General features: G+C 42.0%; 1 protein-coding gene across 1 annotated transcript in view; it reads left to right on the top strand.

Moving 5' to 3' along the window:
- The first annotated feature begins 1,092 nt into the window (after positions 1–1,092).
- The window catches only part of DGAT2L6 (diacylglycerol O-acyltransferase 2 like 6), a 27,569-nt gene continuing 6,963 nt past the window's right edge, over positions 1,093–21,698 (top strand). Inside the window, exon 1 of the mRNA XM_021680272.1 lies at positions 1,093–1,293. Coding sequence (XP_021535947.1) covers positions 1,209–1,293 — 85 coding nt within the window. The 5' untranslated portion in view covers positions 1,093–1,208. The remainder of the gene's footprint in view (positions 1,294–21,698) is intronic.

Raw genomic sequence — 21,698 nt, 5'->3', positions numbered from 1 at the left:
ATAAGTTCAGTGAAGGCAGAAATCATGTCCATCTTCTTCCCCGCCAAATCTTCAGCACCTACGGCAGTGCCTGGCAAACAGTATACTGTCACTCAGTAGATAGTTACAGAAAAAAAATAATAAATCCAGAGGACTTGGGACCTGGGGATGGTCTTTAATTTTGTAAAGGCAGTGTGTAGAAGCAGGCCTCTTAGCCTGAAACATAGTAGATGTTCAATAGGCATTAACTCAACTCAACGAATAATAACAGGAAACACTAACACGGTGCCTACTGTGTGCCAGGCACTATGCTACGCACTTTACACTCATCCACTCATCTAATCCTCAGAAAAGCCCTATGAAGAAGGTACTATTACTATCCCTGTTTTACAGATGGGGAAACAGGCACAGAAGTTCACCAACTTATAAGCGGCAGAGCCGAGATTTGCACCCCAGCTATCCGGCTCTCAAATCCATGTCCCTAACCACTACACTGCCTTCCCACGACGAATGCTCAAACTGAGATCTAGAGAGAGAGAGCAATTTGCGAAGACGTCACCGGAATAACATGGTGGAGGCGGGCCTGGAACCCAGGTCTGCGCTCTGTGAAATGCTTCTCCCGCTCTATCATATGGTATCTGGCTGCTGATACAGAGCCCCTGGGAATAGAGGCGCCAGGACGGATCTGAGAAGTCTCGCTATCTGTGCAGAAAAAGGCCCAGGTTGACTGGGTAGGTCTCCGCAGAAGACAGGAGCCAAAGATCAGCATCTAGGGCAGAAACAAGTATCATCACCAGGTCTCCTTCCTTAAGCAGGGAAGTAGGTTGCTTTTCAGAGGTCCTCTTGGAGGTCTCTTGGAGGTCTCGGAGAGAATGGTCTCTTTTCCTGCGCTCATTTATCAGGGACTTCCCCACACACCGCCAGAAACTCCCCAAGGCCAGATCTGCCTTGTTATAATGGAACACACGTGAAGAAAGGCTAGGTGTTAGAGCGATATTAGAGAGATTAGATGGGGTGATCTGAAACCTGGTATGTGTAGGAAGCTTGGGGCGGGGTCAGGGCTGACAAAAAGGAAGACTGGAGTAAAGGTGAGGTCAAACCTCAAATCTTCAACAGCTAAAGGGGCTCCGTGATAAGAGACTAGAGCGAAGCACCTTATAATCAGCTCAGCTTTAGAGGTGCAGGCCTTTTGTTTGGGCTTCTTGCCACAGCAGAAGAACACCACGGCCATGGCCTCCCTCTCCAGACTAGATCTTCGGGAATGCCTCCAAACCCTGTCTGTCTTGCAGTGGCTCCCAGTCTACGTATTTTTAGGTGAGTGAATCCCAGGGGCTGGAGAGCACATGGGAACAGGCCAAGAAAAAGACCAGGAACCCCCAGATGAGGAAGGCTCCAAAGTGATTATTTGGTCGATCCCCTCTCTCTGGGAAGGACTGTGCCTCCCCACGCAGAGAGAGGACTACTGTTGAGTTCATTAGATTTCTCTCTTTCCAACTGAGGGGCCTGAAGGCCATGAGTGAAGCTGTGGTTGTTCTGGTTTAAAGACCACCGCAGCCTTCTCAGGACTGCCCGTTCTTTTTTTATTTCAGGTCTTTATTTAAATTCCAGTTAGTTAGCACATAGTGTAATATTAGTTTCAGGAGTAGAATTTAGTGATTCATCACTTATATATGACACCCAGGGCTAATCCCAAAAAATGCCCTCCTTCATACCTATCACCCACTTAGCCCATCTCTCTCCGACCTAGCTGAAAAGAGTCATATTCAGGGATGGGAGCAGAGGTGGTGGTGGCCTGCAGAGTTGGTGTTACTAGGGAGGCAGAAGGTGATTTTCCAGTATAAAACTATGGTGAGAAAATTCTGGAAAGTCTGTGAGCTGCCTGAGTGACTCATCAGAATTTTAATAAAGTGCCAGTTGTGCAGTGGACTCAAAGCATGGCAATTATCAGTGCTGGGCAAATGGGTTGAGAGCTCTCAGCTTTTCCCAGCCAGAAACTAGTACTTCATGAGCAGCCAATTACAAGGACCAAGCTTAGAAACTGGATGGGGAGAAATGTCATCTTGAAGGCAGCCAATGCCAGTCTATGGGAGGCTATACAATCCCTTAGAGCAGAGGGTCTTAACCACAGAAATGTTAGCAGTACCAGTGAATTTGTCACTAATAGACATCACAGGTTTGCACTTTCACATGCCAGTTGTTGCAGGCATCTCGAAATTTCATTTATGCTCATGACTACCTCAAAATTCCAGTAGTTATTGGAACCACCATTAGGTCTGGTTATTTAATGCATAAACCAAGAAGCCCAGGTCACTATATCACATTTTTGTGTAATGTTTTGAGAATTGCATTGTAATATGATGCATTTCCTTTGTAAGTCTGTATATTTTATTTTGGGTATTTAAGATTATTCGGATAAGGGGTCTCTGGGCTTCACCAGACTGCCAACGGGGTCCGTGACCTCCAAAAGGTGATGACTTACTGAGCTTTATTGAAATCAAATCATGCTGAGCTCTTAGTCTATCTATGGCCTACCTCTAACTGTATTAAGAAAAAAAAAAAGTGAGGGGGGCCTGGGTGGCTCAGTCGTTAAGTGTCTGCCTTCGGCTCAGGTCTTGGTCCCAGGGTCCTGGGATCGAGCCCCGCATCGGGCTCCCTGCTCCGCGGGAAGCCTGCTTCTCCCTCTCCCACTCCCCCTGCTTGTGTTCCCTCTCTCGCTGTGTCTCTCTCTGTGAAATAAATAAAATAAAATTTTTTTTTAAAGTGATATTTTGGGGTGCCTGGGTAGCTCAGTTGTTTAAGCGACTGCCTTCGGCTCAGGTCATGATCCTGGAGTCCCGGGATCAAGTCCCGCATTGGGCTCCCTGCTCAGCAGGGAGTCTGCTTCTCCCTCTGACCCTCCCCCCTCTCGTGTGCACTCTCTCTCTCTCTCAAATGAATAAATAAATAAATAAAATCTTTTTTAAAAAAGCGATATTTCTGTAAACGTGTTTCTAGTCTTTCATATTTTCTGTTTCCCTTTGTGTTTATCTTAACTTCCTCAGACAGACCCCTTTAAAAAGTTCCAGCCCTCAATTAGGAAAATGAGGGGCACAGGAATGTCCTAAAAGACTTGGCATCATGGTGACAGCCACCATTTCAAGTCTGGATCCCAGAAAGAGTGGGCAAACATGGGGATTAGAGAGCAGGGAAAAGAGGTCCAGAGAGGAAGAACTGTGTAAGCTGATCCTATAGGGGTGGGGTCTGTCCCACCCCAGAGAGCCTTCATGTGCTATTCAAACACAAGTGCCCAGACTGTTCTGGCTCTTCTAGGGAGCTCTCTTCAATAAAATGTTTTCATTTTTTGACCACAAAATGATTTGTTTTTAAGTATTTTTTTTCTCTCTTCCTCTCCTCATCTCAAAGGACACTGTCTCTAGACAGGGATGAGGATAGAGGGCATATCCAACACTGAATATGTAAGGGCCCAGAGGTGAGAACCTAGGAGAACAGCCTCCTAATAATGCCCACCCCCCATCTTACTAGGCTCCGGTCATCCTGGAAGAGCTGGAGGGGTGTGGAGTGGGGATGTTAGGGACCAATGATGGCACCTACGTGTCTTCAGTGAAAACACTAATAACAGATGTGAATGTTTTGTTTCGCCTGTATTTTTGAACGTTTTTAAAAATTGTGGTAAAATGCACATAACATCCAATCAATCGTTTTAACTATTTTTAAGTGTACATTTTAGAAGCATGAAATACATTCAGTGTTGTGCAACCATCACCAACCACCATCCACCTCCAGAACTCTTTTCAGCTTGTGAAACTGAAACTTCTTTACCCATTAAACAAGAACTCACCATTTCCCCTTCCCCCAGCCCCTGGCAACCACCATTCTACTTTCCATCTCTGTGAACTTGACTCCACTGGGTACTTCATATAAGTGGAATTATGCACTATTTGTTCTTTTGCGACTGGCTCATTTCACTTACCATGTCTTCGAGTTCCACCTGTGTTGTACCATGTGACAGGATTTCCTTCCTTGTTAAGGATGAATAATATTCCATTGTGTGAGTATTGTAAATAATGCTTCTATAAACATGGGTGTTCAAATATATCTTTGAGATCCTGTTTTCAATTCTTTTGAATATATTCCCAGAAGTGGAATTGCTGGATCATATGGAAATTCCATTTTACATTTTTTTGATGAACTGCTATACTATTTTCCATAGCAGCTCCACCATTTTACATTCCCACCAACAGTGCACAAGGGGTCCAATTTCTCCACATTCTCTCCAACACTTCTTTATTTTCTGGGGTTTTTTGTTTGTTTGTTTGTTTTTTTACCAGGAACCATCCTAATGAATGTGATGATATCTCATGGTGATTTTGATTTGCATTTCCCTAATGATTAGTGATGTTGAGCGTCTTTTCGTATGCCTGTCTGCTTGTTGTCCATTTGTCTCGACTTCTTGTAAATTGATTATCATTCCATTTGTCTTCCTCTACTAGTTTAGATGCTAGACATCCTGTTTCTATTATTTTAGTGATTATGCTAGAAGTTACAACATGAATCCTGGGTCTTGGAGGTTACCAATGTAGCTGTAACACCTAACAGTGTGAGATGCCCATAGAGGTGCCTAAGATATTCACATCTGTTCAAGAGTTATAGAACAAATACTAGTTATAAGACAGCGACTGTCCGTGTCGATCCTACAGTGAGTCAAGTACCAACTCCTTACTATCTAGGAACAAAGATAAAGCAATCATTAATTCCACCACTGTACACAGTTTATGCATCATGCTGGACACATACACAAGTCACTACAATGGAAGACAGGCTGTAGTAAGTGAAAGAAAGGGTCACAGTGAATTAATATTAGGGTTTCAGGGGGGAAAAAAACATTACACCAAGTTGAGGGGCTCAGGAAGGCAGAAAAGAGAAACAGTGAAACATGGTGAACAGGACGTGGATTCTGGAATTTGTCAAACTTGGACTACAATTAGCTGTGTGACTTCCAACAAGTATTGTGATCCCTCTAAGCCTCAGTATCCCTATCCTCTCAGCTTGGTCTACAGTAAATGCTCCATATAGAAAAGTGTTCCTCCCTCCCTCCCTTCCTTGCCTCTCTCTCTTCTCTCCCTCCCTTCTTAATTTCCTTCTTCTCTTTCTCACCCGCTTTCCTTCATTCCTCTGTCTTGCTCAGAGCCTCCCTCAGTGCCTCTCCTTCCCAAATGATGTTCAGAATCATGGCTGATTATTGAGCGTCACTGAAAGTAATGGGAAACAAAATAGGGGGAAAGAGGAGAAAAAAGGGCAGAGGGACAAGAAGGAGGGGAAAAGTGAGAAGAGAGGAATGGAAAGACAGTTTGCAGGAGATGTGAAATACAAATAAATACTCATGAACTTTAGAATTAGGCAATGGCCCTGACAGCCCTCCTGAGGGCCAGCTTCCATTAGAGGATGGCTCTCCATCTGTCTCTTCTTTTCTGGGCTTATATCACCATCTACCTAAACTGTTGCAATATCCTCTTTCCTGGCCCTCTACCTTCTACTTTCTACCCTTTCCAATCTATTCCACTGCTTGCTTCCAGTAGAGCCTTTAGAAAACATCTTTGATTACAGCCCTCTCCTGCTCAAAAATAGTCAGTGTTTTCCCACTGCCTACTCAGTGAAGTACAAATGTGTTAGCCTGGGCATTCAAGGCCCTCCTCCACTCTCTGGCTCTAACCTTTTACCAGCTCATCACCCTACTCTTCCCCTATATGAAGCTTGTGTTCCAGGCAGGCTATTCACAGAACAAATGTAAAGGGTACTCTCCCACTCCTTCACCTCTGCTCTGACTATTCCCTCCACTAGAAAGATGCTTTGATCATTCTTGCTGGACTAATCATGGACAACCCCTCCTTTGAGATATTGCTGAAGTCATGTTTTCTCTGCAACATTTCCTAGACAACCCAAGACTACATCACCTCTGAAAGTCCAAAGCAATTTGTAAAAATAGGTTAGGTAACAGCCCTTATATCCTTTGCCCCCTCTATCCAATAAGCCCCATGAGAACAGGAGCCAGGTCTTGTCATGGTTATATTTCTCACAAGACCAGGCTTGACATTAAATTAATGATTCTGGGGCACCTGGGTGGCTCAGTCAGTTGAGCGTCTGCCTTCGGCTCAGGTCAAGATCTCAGGGCCCTGGGATTGAGCCCCGCGTCAGTCTCCCTTCTCTCTCTACTCCCTGCTCATGCTCTCTCTTGCTATCTCTATCTCTCTCTCAAATAAATAAAATCTTTTAAAAAAATAAAATAAATTGATGATTCTTCTAGATTCCTTCTTCCTCAGTAGAGACCTTAAGTCCATCTCTTGTTCTTTTTTCTCTCTCCTGGTCATCCTTTTGTTTTGTTTTGTTTTTTGTTTGTTTGTTTTGTTTTGTGTGTGTTTCGGTTTTGGTTTGTTTTTTGTTTTGTTTGTTTTTTTAGGCCTTCCTTCTTTCTCTGGTTTCTGATACTACATAAAATAGGACACAGTCTTGGGAGTCAGACGGGCCAGGTCTGCCACTTGCTTGCTATGTGACCTTGTGCAAGTAAGTCACTTTATTTTTTACGTGACCTTCACAAGTAAGTCATTCATTCTCCCCCATTGTAGAAACAGAACATAATATCTGCCTCTAACAACTATTGTGAAGATCAAAGAGGCAAAAAAAAATCCTCAATAGATGTTCATTTTCTTCCTTTCTGTTATAGAAATTGACATTACTTGGAGCCCAGCCACCCCACCTCATAAGACACTGCCAACCTTGCCATTTGATCAACAGAGGAATGACAATCACTTTTGAGACAGGCACCTTAAGTTCTGACTTCATTACACCTTCAGGAAGAATAACAAGTAACTAGATCCTAAAAAATTAGGCAAACAGAGACTTTGATACATTCCCAGTCTTCCCACAGGCTCCTTCAAGGCACCATTCATTCATCCCCTACATCTGATCAACTGCCAAACTCTGAAATTTCTCCCTCCTAGTACCTTTCAAATTGGTTTGATAAATAGTAACCTACTTCAAGTTCCCATTGCCTCTCATCTAAATTACTGCAACTCTTAGCTGATTCCCTGCCTACAGTTTCTCTTGCTACCAGTTATCCCAAATTATCTTCCTGATACACAGATATGATCATGCTGTTCCTCTGCTTAGTAACTTTCACTGGCTTCATCTTCCCTCTAGCATCAGGCCTAATCTCCCCAGCTTCCTTCCCAGTTCCATCATCTCCTATTCCATGGTTTCCCATGCTCCCTGTACTTTTGCAGGTTATGGTGTTATAGGCCTCGGACTCCTCCATCTACAGGTCTTTGAGTTCTTCCTCATGCATGGAAGGCCTTTTCTCCACTAATCTTTCTGTCAAAATCCTGCTCTTCCTCCAAAATCCAACTTAAATCTTACCCTTTACAAAAAGCTTTTTTCTAGGTTCCCCAGTAGTAGGGAATGGTCTTCTGCTTGGGTTCCCATAGAATGACATTTGAGGGGCTCCTGGGTGGCTCAGTCGGTTAAGCATCCGTCTTCGGCTCAGGTCGTGATCCCAGGGTCCTGGGATCAAGTCCCATGTCGTCGGGCTCCCTGCTGAGGAGCCTGCTCCTCCCTTTCCCTCTGCCCCTCCCCACCACGCGTTCTCTCAATCTCTCTTGCTCTCACACTCGTTCTCTCTCAAATAAATAAAACCTTTTTTAAAAAATGACATTTGAACCCTGACTTATATAGTTTTCACCCCCTGGAATGTATCCATTATTTATGGTATCAATCTTCCCCACTAGAATGTGAGTTCCTGGAAGACAAAAACATTCTTTTCTACCTGTATTAATATGAGTTAACACACACAGAGTGTCTAAAATAGTTCTTGGCACAAATGCTACCGACTTTTTCCCTAAAGCTTGGAGTTCTTTTCCCCAAAGCTTGCACTCTGAGCCTCACTTTTTTCATATTTAAAATGAGGATAATAAAATTACCTACCTGGGGTGCCTGGGTGGCTCAGTCGGTTAAGCCTCTAACTCTTGGTTTCAGCTCAGGTCATGATCCCAGGGATCGTGGGATCAAGCCCTGCATCGGGCTCCATGCTCAGCGTGGAGTGAGCTTGGGATTCTTTCCCTCTTCCTCTCCCTCCCCCTCTACCCCTCCACCCTCTTTCTAAAATAAATAAATGAATAAAGTCTTTTTAAGGAAGGCACATGTTGTGATGAGCACTGGGTGTTATACGCAACTAATGAATCGTTGAACACTACAGCAAAAACTAATGATGTACTATATGCTGGCCAGCTGAACATAATAAAAATAAATAAATAAAAATAAAAACATAGGAAGGTTAAGAAAAAAGAAAAGAGAAAGGACCCAAAGAAATAAAAAAAATAGAAGAAGAAGAAAGATCACAAATCAGTAACGTAACCTTCCGGGGTGCCAGGGTGGCTCAGTCAGTTAAGCATCTGACTTTGGCTCAGGTCCTGATCTCATGGTCCTGAGATGGAGCCCCGCATCAAGCTCCTCACTCAGCTGGGAATCTGTTTCTCTGCCTCTCCCTCCCTCACCCTCTGCCCCTCCCCCCCTCATGGGCGTTCTCTCTCGCTCTCTCTCTCAAATAAATAAATACATCTTTAAGAAAGAAAGAAAAAGAAAGAAAATTATCTACCTCTCAGGGTTGTGAGAGAATTAAATGAAATAATGTATATTAAGTGCTGAACAGAGTGCTTATTAATAATAAATGCTCAATACATGGTATCAATGACCACATGTATATTATTTTCATCATTTCCTTATTTATTCTCTTCACCTTCCTTCTTGCAGTCCCCAACCATGTCCCCATGGCTTCTAGCACAGAGATTTCACATGAAGTGTCCTCCAAGTTTGTTGGATTATTAAATTACATTTTATTTCCACAAGTTCTTATATTTATGGTTAATGTAGATCTAATAAGTAATCACAAAGTCACAGGAATTCATCTGTGATAAACTAACCACATTCTTGGATTTCTAAAGGCTGTGGGCCAGCCACTTAGGACACTGGATTTTTGCTTCACCCTGGCTGCTTGCCTATAGCATTCCACACACATATGCACCTTGGAACCCCAGAAGGCCTTTCCTTGTCTGCAATAAGAGCATTAGTGGTTTTTGTCCCTGTTAGCTTTCATCTGCTGCTTGGTGAATTTTGAAATAAAAACTTCTCCATGAGTTACAATTTAATGTAACAAATATTTATCATGAGTCATCTCCCTGTGCTTGGCACTGTGCTAAAGGCTGTTTTCAAGGAGCTTACTGTCTAATAGGGAGAGGGCCAGACATATGAGTTACTAACTACACAAGCAGCAGAATGAAGCAGGACCAAAGAGAAGCGTAAGTAATGTGCCGTAGGTGTGTGGAAGAGGGAACCCTTAATTCCAAGCACAGAATCACCAAAAATATCATTTAAGGGGATATCATTTCAGCTATTCCTTGAAGGCTGAGAGAATTTTGATAGGCAGAAAGCTGAGGAGAGGGTAGTCAGAATAAAGCAACAGCATCTCCAAAGGCAGAGATGTGAAAATGCACGGTGGGTTAAGGGACTGGGGAGTAGACTAAAGTGGCTGGGCTTCTGTTTCCCCTATTTCAGCCATTCGCATCCCATCCTCTGTTTTTTTCCACAGCTGACTGCTACTTGTGCTATTATGGCTTACCATTTCTTTCAAATTGACTCATTGCTGTTACCTAAATAAAAGATTTGTTTATTCATTTGAGAGAGAGAAAGTGAGAACATGAGCAGGAGGGTGAGAGGGAGAGTGCGGAGTGTGCTTGGGATTCCTTCCCTCTTCCTCTCCTTCCCCCTCTACCCCTCCACCCTCTTTCTAAAATAAATAAATGAATAAAGTCTTTTTTTTTTTTTAGATTTTATTTATTTGACAGAGAGAGAGAGAGACAGCGAGAGCAGGAGCACAAGCAGGGGGAGTGGGAGAAGGAGAAGCAGGCTTCCCGCCGAGCAGGGAGCCCGATGAGGGGCTCGATCCCAGGACCCCAGGATCATGACCTGAGCCGAAGGCAGACGCTTAACGACTGAGCCACCCAGGCGCCCCATGAATAAGGTCTTTTTAAGGAAGGCACATGTTGTGATGAGCACTGGGTGTTATACACAACTAATGAATCGTTGAACACTACAGCAAAAACTAATGATGTACTATATGCTGGCTAACTGAACATAATAAAAAAATAAATAAAAATAAAAATAAAAACATAGGAAGGTTAAAAAAAAAGAGAGAAGAGAAAGGACCCAAAGAAATAAAATTTTAAAAAATAATAAAAAAAAATAGAAGAAGAAAGATCACAAATCAGTAACGTAACCTTCCGGGGTGCCAGGGTGGCTCAGTCAGTTAAGCATCTGACTTTGGCTCAGGTCCTGATCTCATGGTCCTGAGATGGAGCCCCGCATCAGGCTCCTCACTCAGTCAAGCAGACTCCGTGCTGAGGGCAGACCCTGACGCGGGGCTCAATCCCAGGACCCCAAGATCATGACCTGAGCTAAAACTAAGAGTTGGACGCTTAACAGGCTGAGCCACACAGGTGCCCCTAAATTAATGTGTTTTAACAGAAATTTTATATGACTACCATAAGTTCACTTTTATTCACTGTACATTAAATTAATTTTCCATCCGTATACCATCTCAGACCACCTAGCATACCTACAGTGGTATGGGAACAATGCTTTGAGAAATAGTGGGCTAGAGCATAAGCAGTTTCAGGACAGGTAGTGAGAGATGAGGCTAGGAAGGTGTGTGGGGATAGTCCATGGAGGGCCTCACACATCAGGATAACATGTTTAGACTTTTTTCTGCCAGCAGTGGGAAAATATTGAAGGTTTCTGAGGCAAACAGCATTATGACTGTGCTTTAAAAAAAAAAAAAAATCTGGCAGTAGCATGGGAAATGGACCAGAAGCGAAGACACCAGCAGGCAAAAAGAGCAGACTAAAGACTGCAGTCCAGACCGGAGGAGGTCGAGCCTTCAACCATAGCAGTAGCAATGGAGATAGAAGCAGGAGAATGAATGGAAGAGAGATTTTTTTGGAAAGGGAAAGAAGTCAAAGAGAGCTCCAAAATATTGCAATGGTGACATTTATTTTGAGGCCAAAACGATGAATAGGAACTAGCCAGGAAAGAGCTGAGGAAGGATTCTTCCAGGTGAAAGGGACAGCATGCGCAGAAGCCCAGAGGCTAGAGAGCAGAATGAGTTGGAGGAACAGACACAGCAGGATGGTGGAATGCAGAAAACAAGGGGGTGGCCAGGGGCTCCACCACAGAGTGCCTTCGAAACCAAGATTACAAGACCTTAAGAGCCTTCACCTTAGGAGTCATTGGAAGCCACGTTTGATGTTGAATTATTAAATTACCATTTATTCCCATACCTTCTTATATTTACAGTCAATTTAGACCCAGTAAGTAATTTCAAAGCTACAGAAATGCCTCTTTGACAAGCCAGTCATGTTCTTGGTTAAATGCTGTACAGCGACAGTCAGATTTGCATTTAGCATGCTAGCTGCATCGGGGCCTAAATGGAAGCGGGGAGCCTATTTAGAAGACATTGAAGGGGCGCCTGGGTGGCTCAGTCGGTTAAGCAGCTGCCTTTGGCTCAGGTCATGATCCCAGGTCCTGGGATCGAGTCCCCGCATCAGGCTCTCTGCTCAGTGGGGAGTCTGCTTTCCTCCTTCTGCCTGCCGCTCCCCCTGCTCATGCTCTCTCTCACTCGTTCTCTCTGTCTCAAATAAATAAAATCTTTAAAAAAAAAAAAAAGATTTAGAAGACATTGAAAGTCATCTAGGAAAGATAATGGTGGCTTGGACTGGGTGGTAGCATGAAAGTGGAGAATAGAATCATTTGAAAGGTGTTTGGAAAACAGAGCTGCCAGGAATTGGTAACTGACTAAAGGGAAAAATAATTAGAGCTTAGAGGTTAAGGTGCAGTCTCCGGAGTAAAACAGTCTGAGTTCTCAACCCTGGCTCATCCACAAGCTAGCTTTGTGGCCTCAGGTAGTTATTTAACCTCTCTAAACCTGGGCTCCTCATGTACTAAATGAGATTAGTTGCTGTCTTAATGGAGTTTTTCTGAAGATTAAATAAACTATGCATGTAAAATGCTTAGTTTTCCATGATGAGTGTACAGTAAATATTGGCTATTACTGTATGGGGAAAGTGAGCAGGTAAGATGAATCAAAGATATTTTGAAGAAAGGACACACTTAAGTTCATATTGGTACCATCTTTAACTTAAGCTAGTAATCAATAGTAATTGGAAGCTTTACAAGTTTAAATCTATTTTTTTAAGCCAGGACCAGGGTTAAAAGGGTCGATTTACCAAGAAGATATAACTATCCAAATGTAGATGCACCCAACAATAGAGCTTCAATATATATGAAGTAAAAGCTGGCAGAACTGAAAAGAAAAATAGACAAACTAACAATGATATTTGGAGACTTCCTCAAAAACCATAGACAACCAAAAGTCACACAAGATGAAATAGATAACCCATAACTATTAATTAAATTAAATTTATAAGTTTGGAAAATAAGAAACCTTCCAAAACAGAAAACGGCAGGCCCAGCTGGTTTCAACAGCAAATTCTACCAAACATTTTAAAGAAGATATATCACAGATTCTACACAACCTTTCCCAGAAAATAAAAAGAAGGAAGAAACACTTGCCAACTCATTTATGAGGCCGGACCCTGATACCAAAACTAGACAAAGACGGTCCAAGAAAGAAAACTATAGACCAATATTCCTCATAAATATAAATGCAAAAATCCTCAATTAAACACTAGCAAATTGAATCCAGCAATACAAAGCATAATATACCACAGCCAAGTGGGCTTTATCCCAGGAATGCAAGTGAAAATATTTGAAAATCAATATAAACTACCATATTAACAAAGGAAGAGAAAACACATGATCATATCAACTGATGTAGACAAAGCATTTGACAAAATTCCATTTCAATCATGATAAAACCTCTCAGCAAACTAGGAATAGAAGGAAACTTCCTCAATAAACTTCCTGATAAAGAGCATCTATAAAAAACCATGTAGCTAACATCATATTTGATGAAAGACTGAAAGCTTTCTCCCTAAGATTGGCAGCAAAGCAAGGATGTCCACTCTCACCATTTGTACTCAACATCATACTAAAAGTCATAGGAAGTGTAGTAAGACAAGAAGAAGGAAAAATAAGAAAAGCATACAAATTGAAAAATAAGAAAAAAAACTGCCCTAATTTCCGAATGATATGATTGTCTGTAGAAAATCTCAAGGAATCTATTAAAAACACACACACACACACACACAAAAACTCCAAGAACTAGCAAAGGAGGTTAGCCAAGTTACAAGATACAAGATCACACATAAAAATCAATCACGGGCGCCTGGGTGGCTCAGTCGTTAAGCATCTGCCTTCGGCTCAGGTCATGGTCCCAGGGTCCTGGGATCGAGCCCCGCATCGGGCTCCCTGCTCGGCGGGAAGCCTGCTTCTCCCTCTCCCACTCCCCCTGCTTGTGTTCCTGCTCTCGCTGTCTCTCTCTCTTCAAATAGATAAATAAAATCTTTTAAAAAAAATCAATCACATTTCTATATACTAGCAGAAAACAGTTGAAAATAGAAATTTAAGGGGCACCTTGGTGGCTCAGTTGGTTCAGTGTCTGACTCTTGATTATGGCTCAGGTCATGATCTCAGGGTCATGAGATTAAGCCCAGTGTCAGGCTCTGTGCTCAGCATGGAGTCTGCTTGAGAGTCTCTCTCTCCCTCTGCCCCTACCCCCACTCACACTCTAAATAAATAAATAAATAAACAAATAAATAAAGTATTTTTAATAATCAAAGAATAGAAACAGTTTACATAAAATATGTCAGTTTTAGCTTCCACATTGTTGTCCCCACACACATCAAAATATGGTATCATTTTGCTCAACCTGTAGCATGTGACCACAGCGGTAGCCAGGCCAATTCATTTGGCTCACCATGATGGGGATGGAACATGGTGCCTGTGTCTATTAATCAAGCTTTGAAATGTGCACCCCATGGGACTCTCACCCCACAGTGGTTTCCTTAATGTAGGATTAATTACAGCCAACATTGCTAATGCATGGAGGTAAGTACAGGATTATGTTTCAGTTTTTATAAATATTCCTTTATCAATAGATTCACAATTTAAATATCTTTAAATGCTTTTAGTAATTTTATTTTTTTAAGATTATTTATTTGAGAGAGAGAGAGAGGGAGCGTGCATGAGCGGGGTTGGGGGGGTGGGCGGAGGGAGAGGGAGAAGCAGACTCCCCGCTGAGCAGGGAGCCTAATTTGAGGCTCCATCCCAGGACCCTGGGATCATGACCTGAGCCAAAGGCAGATGCTTAACGACTGAGCCACTCAGGTGCCCCTATTTTTAATCATTTTCAATCATCAAGAACTGCAGACAACATGGGCTACTCTATTCTGGAATGCCCCCTTGAGAACCTGTAGCCACAGCTGGCAGATCTCAATGGTACTGTGGGCCACTCTTGTATCAGAGGTTGGCCACAGACATTTCAGGGCCGTCCTTACTGGCCCGTCACAATCAGGCCACGTTCCAGAGCTCCCCACTCTGCCCATCAATCAGGTGTCATGGTAGTAAGTCTCTTGACATTCTCCACCAGTGGACTCCAAGCGATCTACTTACCTGTAGTGTTCAGCAGGGTCTGAACCCCCATTTTAGAAATGGGAAGTCGGATGACCTATGAGATGCAATTAATTCCCAGGACAACTGTGGTGCTCCAAAAACTCAGGGTTAGGCAGGATGGATATATGCTTGTTCAAAAAAAGGTAACAAAGACAGTGATTGTCATGGTAGGATACATTTGCCTAGTATACCTGTATGCTTCTCAAGTGGAGCACCAGTTGCTCCAGGCCCCATCCCTGGGCTGTGCTCTCCTGCAGTACTCTAAAAAATACTCCCCACAGTGCACCGAGCAGCTGAAGTACTTATCGTATATTTGCTCTTACCAGAAAAAATATCTTTTACCTTCATATTAGCTTTTTAAGTGGTTAATCCACTATCTTTATTATATATTTGCACTTATTGGTAGATTTTTACTTTCGCATGTTTTCATATTCCTAGTTAGTGCCTTTTCTTTTCAGCTTAAAGAAGTCCCTTTAACATTTTTTGTAAGGCCAGTTTAGTAGTGATCAAATCCCTTAATTTTGCTTGTGTAAAAAACTCTCTACCACTCCTTCAATCCTGAATGATAACCTTGCCAGGTAGAGTTTTCTTGGTTGAACGTTTCTTCCTTTCACCACTTCGGTTTTATTTGCTTGTTTTCTTTTTTCACTGAAGATTAATTAACACTCAGTGTTACATTAGTTTCAGGTGTACAATATAATGAGTCAGCAATTCTATACGTTATTCATTACTCATCAAGATAAATGTACTCTTGATCTTTTTATCCATTTCAACCCACCCCCCACTCATCTCCCCTCTGGTGACCACCAGTTTGTTCTCTGTATTTAAGAGTCTCTTTTTTGTTGGTATCTTTTTTCTTTGTTCGTTTGTTTTGTTTCTTAAATTCCACATATGAGTGAAATCATATGGTACTTGTCTTTCTTTGACAGACTTATTTCACTTAGCATGATACCTTCCAGGTCCAGCCATGTTACAAATGGCAAGATCATGTATAGATGCACATATACATATATACATATAACATCTTCTTTATCCATTCATCTATGGATGGACCCTTAGGTTGCTTCTCTATCTTGCCTATTGTAAATAATGCTGCAGTAAACATAGGGGTGTATATATCTTTTCCAATTAGTGTTTCTCATTTCCTTTGAGTAAATACCCAGTAGTGGAATTACTGGATCATACGGTAATTCTATTTTTAATTTTCTAAGGAACTTCCATACTGTTTTCCACAGTGGCTGCACCAATTTGCATTCCCACCAACAGTGGAATGTTGTCTTCTCCACATCTCTGCCAACACTTGCTATTTCTTGTCTTTTTTATTCTAGTCATTCTGACAGGTATAGGGTGATATCTCATTGTGGTTTTGATTTGCATTTCCCTGATGATCAGTGATGTTGAGCATCTTTTCGTGTGTCTGTTGGCCGTCTGCATGTCTTTGGAAAAATGCTTATTCATGCCCTCTGCCCATTTTTTATTTGGATTATTTTTTGGTGTTGAGTTATGTAAGTTCTTTATATATTTTGGATATTAACTTCTTAGCGGATATGTCATTTGCAAATCTCTTCTCTCATTCAGTAGGTTGTCTTAATGTTTTATTGATTGTTTCCTTTGCTGTGCAAAAGCTTTTTATTTTGATGTAGTCCCAATCGTTTATTTTTGCTTTTGTTTCCCTGGCCTTAGGAGATGTATCTAGAAAAATGTTGCTATGACTCATGCCAGAGATGTTACTGCCTGTGTTCTCTTCTAGGACTTTGATGGTCATGTCTCACATTTAGGTCTTTAATCCATTTTAAGTTTATTTTTGTGTATGGTGTTGGAAAGTGGTCCAGTTTCATTCTTTTGCATGTAGCTGTCCAGTTTTCCCAGCATCATTTGTTGATGAGACTCTTTTCCTCCTTGTATATTCTTGTCTCCTGTGTTATAGATTAACTGACCATATTAGCATGGATTTATTTCTGGGCTCTCTATCCTATTCCATTGATCTATGTGTCTATTTTTGTGCCAAGACCATACTGTTTTGATTACTACAGCTTTGTAGTATCTTGGAATCTGAGATTGTAATATCTCCAGCTCTTTTCTTCAAGATTACTTTGGCTATTCTCTCTGTTTTTAATACTCTCTCTTTATCTAACTTTTGACATTTTAATTATAATGTGTGTTGGTATAGATTTCTTTGGGTTTATCTTATTTGGAATTCTTTGCTTCTTAGAGTTGAGTGTCTATTTCCCTCCCTAGGTTATGGAGGTCTTCAGCCATTATTTTCTCAAATAAGTTTTCTTCCCCTTTCTCTCTCTCTTCTCCTTTTGGGACCCATATAATGCAAATGTTAGTCTGCTTGATATTGTTCCATAAATCCCTTAAGCTACCTTTACTTGTTTTCACTTTTTTCTCTTTGCTGCTTGGTGTTAGTTTTTCTGCCCTGTGAAATTGACTGATCCTTTACTCTGCTTTACCTAGTCTGCTGTTGAGCCCCTCTACTGTATTTTCCAGTTCAGTTATTGTATTCCTCAGCCCCATGACTTCTGTTTGGTACTTTGTTATTTTTTCTATCTCATTGTTGAAGCTCTCCTGTGTTTGTTCATTCTTCTTAATTTCAGTGAGCATTTTTATGGCCATTACTTTGAATTCTTTATCAGGTAGATTATCTCCATTTTTAAGGCCTTTTTCCCTGAGGTTTTGTCTTGTTCTTTCACTTGGAACATATTCCTCTGTCTTCATTTTGCTTGACCCTCTATGATTGTTTCTATGTAACAGCTATCTCTCCCAGTCTTAAAGTGTGGCCTTGTGTGGGAGATTAAATTTATCATTCAGCCTTTCTCTAGCTTTTGGTTGTTCCTCAGACCTTTATAATTGTTTAAGTAGCCTGATTTGTTCTTGATAGGTTCCAGTTGTTGCGGGTAGACCAATACTTGTCAGTGTTCCAAAGAGAGAGATCTCAGGCAGTTTAGTTTCATGCTAATTATAAACCAGATCTTCAGGCAACAGTTTTTAAGGTAGGCAAATATATACAGTCTTGTGGTCTATAATATAAACTCTGCCGATATCCAGACAAGAAGCTCTGGAGGTGTCCCCTGGGGAACAGCTGCAAAAATTGTGGCTTTAGATTTTAAGTTCCTGTCTGAGTGGTATCAGCCAGCTGTGGGGAGGACAAGGGAGGGCACTAACATGGTGTCTCCCTGTCCATATTCCCTGGGGGGTTCATCCGTAGCCCCTGGATGTGTGGCAAACCTGAAGCTTGCCCCTCATTCTGAAGCTTCAGGACAAGAAAATAAAACTTTTTCACATGAAGACTAGGGGTTTGTTTCAGTCTGCTGTTTGTGCAGTGCCCTGTGGGTGGTAGCCTGCCAAAGACTCTCTCTCCAATTGATTTGGACTTGTGGGGCCCAGAAATGCGTTTCCCCTGGCCAAGAGAGCCAGGTGCTCAAGGGGTGTCCTTTGTATGGGCTGCATGTGCTTGCTGGCTGTGGCTTGGTGGGCCATGACTGTGGCACATGGGGGTGGGGCACTTGGCCAGCCCAGCTGCAGTGGGGTAGGCTGCACCTGCAGTGCATGGGGGGCAGGTGGCAGTCCTACTGGAGCTAGCAGGCTAGAGGTAGGGTGTGAAAAAATCACCTGCTAGTATCAACACCAACAAAGCAGGAGAATTCAAAAATGACACCGACTGGTGCCTCCGTCCTTGGAGAGCATTCAAACAGGTTTCTTTTTCTCCAACAGATGCTTTAAGATTAATACGTGAGACTCCTCCACAGTTGGTCCAGGCGCCTTTCAGAGTGTTGCTTTGGTGCTGGGTCCCAGGGCAAGCAGGTCTGTGTGCAGGCCCTTTTAAGAGTGAATTTTCCATTTCCTATCATTCTCCTTGAAGTAAACCCTGTTGGTTTTCAAGACCAGACACTTCGGGGTCTCATCTCTCTGGTGCAGTTCCCAAGGGTTGGGAGGCCTGAAAGGAGGCACAAACCCCTGACTCCTTAGGGACGAGCTCCAGATTATAAGACCCCCTCCCAACTGTGTGGGTCACTCTTCCTGAATGTGGGGGTTTCTTGCTAGGCTGTGTCTCCACCTCTCCTACCTATATCAGTGTGGCTCTTTTATCCTTTGTCATAGAGGCCCTGATCAGCTAGCTTTCAGGTCCTTTCCAGAGGGAATTGTTCCTTGTGTAGCTGCAGAGTTGTTGTGTTCATGGGAGAAGGTGAGTTTAAGATCCTTCTATACCACATCTTGAACCCTCCTATGGCCAACTGATCTTTGAGAGAGATGCAAGAGCATTTCAATGGAGGAAGGGTAGTCTTTTAAACAAATGATGTTGGAACAACTGGATATCCATATGTACTATATGAACCTTGATCAAAAGCTCACATCTTACTAAAAAAAATAACGCAAAATGGATCACAGACATAAATGTAAAATACAAACTGAAACTTTTAGTAAAAAACGTAGAAGAAAACCTTCATGACCTTAAGTGAGGTAAAAAGTTCTTAGATTTTTACATCAAAAGCACAATCTGTAAAGGGGAAAAATGATAAATTTAACTTCATCAAAATTAAAAGCTTTTGCTCTAAGAGAGACCCTGTTAAGAGAACAATATAAAAAAATAAACACAGGGTGCCTGGGTGGCTCAGTTGGTTAAGCGACTGCCTTCGGCTCAGGTCATGATCCTGGAGTCCCTGGATCGAGTCCCGCATCGGGCTCCCTGCTCAGCAGGGGGTCTGCTTCTCCCTCTGACCCTCTTCCCTCTTGTGCTGTCTCTCATTCTCTCTCTCAAATAAATAAGATCTTTAAAAAAAATAAATAAATAAAAAATAAACACAGACTGGGAGAAAATGTCTGCAAATCGCATATCCAACAAAGAACTTGTATCCAGAATGTATAAAGACCTCTTAAATCTCACCAGTAAAAACAAAACAAAACAAAAAGACCCAATTGAAAAATGGACCAAAGTGAAATAAAGATGTCCTCACCAAAGAGGATATACAGAAGGCAGATAAGCACATGGAAAGCTGTTAAGCATCATTAGATATTTGGGAAATACAAATTAAAATTACGATGAGATACCACACTACACATCTATTAGAATGGCTTGGCCATCTTCAATACAAACTAAATTAAGAGCCTGCCTTATGTGAACGTCTTCCTTGATAATTTACACTAAGACTTCTCACTTGAACACAGACAAGATTTTGGAAGACTCTCCTGGTGTCAGGGCATGATATCTAAGGGAAGGTCACATATCCATCTGCACAAATGGCTGTTCTTCATCATTCTTGCCTCAGATACCTTTGCTTTCTGTCACAGAACTCCTTGTTCCTTGAGCTTTAGCTCTTCCATGTTTGGCCTCCGTTTCTCTTCTCTCTTTAAATCACACTTCCGTCATTGTGACACCAGTGACACTTTCCAGAGGGAAACACTCAAACAGGCTGCGTTTGGCGGACTTGTCCTCAAAGGACATTTATGGTCTCCTGAGGTGCCACACCTGCAGTTCAAAATAGATTCCACAAGGGGGATAGTGTTTATGGAAGTATAGCCCTTGGTTAGATTACCGTTAGGACTTGTGAATAACTGAAAGAGATCAGATATAAGGCACACAATCCATCTATGATTTTTAAATAGCATCACATTTAAACAGCACAAATGCTGCCTAAACACTAATCATTTAAGTTTACCTATTACTGAAAAGAGAAAACATTTCTTTATCTTTCAGTCAGTCTATAGATATTTGCTAAACACCTACTGCGTGCAAGGCACGGTCCTAAATACTAAGGATACAAACTAAATTTATTTGACGCAAGATATAAAAGAAATGATACACTTGCACTACCTTTAATTAATAATGATTCTTGCTGAGTTTTCTTCTGAAGCTTACCTGGCAAATTACTCTCATCTTCTATGAGGGTCAGAGGTAGCAGGACATTTATCCATGGAAAAGCTTCCTGTCAAATTCCTCCCACCCCTATTTCTTACTTAATTAGCATATGCTTCTAACAACCACCTCATCCAGCTCTTGCAAAGAGAATTCAGCCCTATCACTAAGGTTTCTTCTACTCCATAACAAGACTTTTTAAAAAAAGGCCCACTCCATCTTTTTCCTGTTATTTTCATCTATGTCCAAAATGCAAGAGGCAAACCCACTGCTAAGTAACTCTTGAGTTTCTTTCCCTTCTCTGGAAATTATATCTACCATGGTGTGGTTACCTGGCCAAAGAAGTCATTCCCTTAACTGGGTCTTTTTTTCTTTCACAGTATGTGTACTTAGCCCCTCTTTCTCATGAATGCAGATTTGATTTTATTTTTTTAAGACTTTATTTATTTGACAGAGAGAGAGACACAGCGAGAGAGGGAACACAAGCAGGGGGAGTGGGAGAGGGAGAAGCAGGCTTCCCGCCGAGCAGGGAGCCCGACGCGGGGCTCGGTCCCAGGACCCTGGGATCATGACCTGAGCCGAAGGCAGACGCTTAACGACTGAGCCACCCAGGCACCCTATGAAAGCAGATTTTAAAATGGAATTTAATTCCCACTGCTTGTGAGTTGTGTCATGTTTATATTTCAAAGCCTACTGTGGTCCTTTGCTAACAGAGATAATATTCCCCCTTCTGGGTTTTTGAGACATTTTGAATGTGACAAAACTGAACATAGTAAAGCACTTTCTTTTTTTTTTCTTTTTTTTTTTTTTTTTGAGCAGTCCGACTTGGTAGCCATCATTTTTATTCTTTTTTTGTCTTTTTTTTATTGTTATGTTAATCCCCATACATTACATCATTAGTTTTAGATGTAGTGTTCCATGATTCATTGTTTGTGCATAACACCCAGTGCTCCATGCATAACGTGCCCTCCTCAATACCCATCACCAGGCTAACCCATCCTCCCACCCCCCTCCCCTCTAGAACCCTCAGTTTGTTTTTCAGAGTCCATTGTCTCTCATGGTTCGTCTCCCTCTCCGATTTCCCCCCCTTCATTCTTCCCCTCCTGCTATCTTCTTCTTCTTCTTTTTTTTTCCTTAACATATATTGCATTATTTGTTTCAGAGGTACAGATCTGAGATTCAACAGTCT

Source organism: Neomonachus schauinslandi, chromosome X (assembly GCF_002201575.2).
Source record: "Neomonachus schauinslandi chromosome X, ASM220157v2, whole genome shotgun sequence".
In the NCBI taxonomy this organism is placed as follows: domain Eukaryota; kingdom Metazoa; phylum Chordata; class Mammalia; order Carnivora; family Phocidae; genus Neomonachus; species Neomonachus schauinslandi.
Note: the sequence above shows the minus strand (reverse complement) of the source record. Positions and strands in the feature narration are given on the sequence as shown.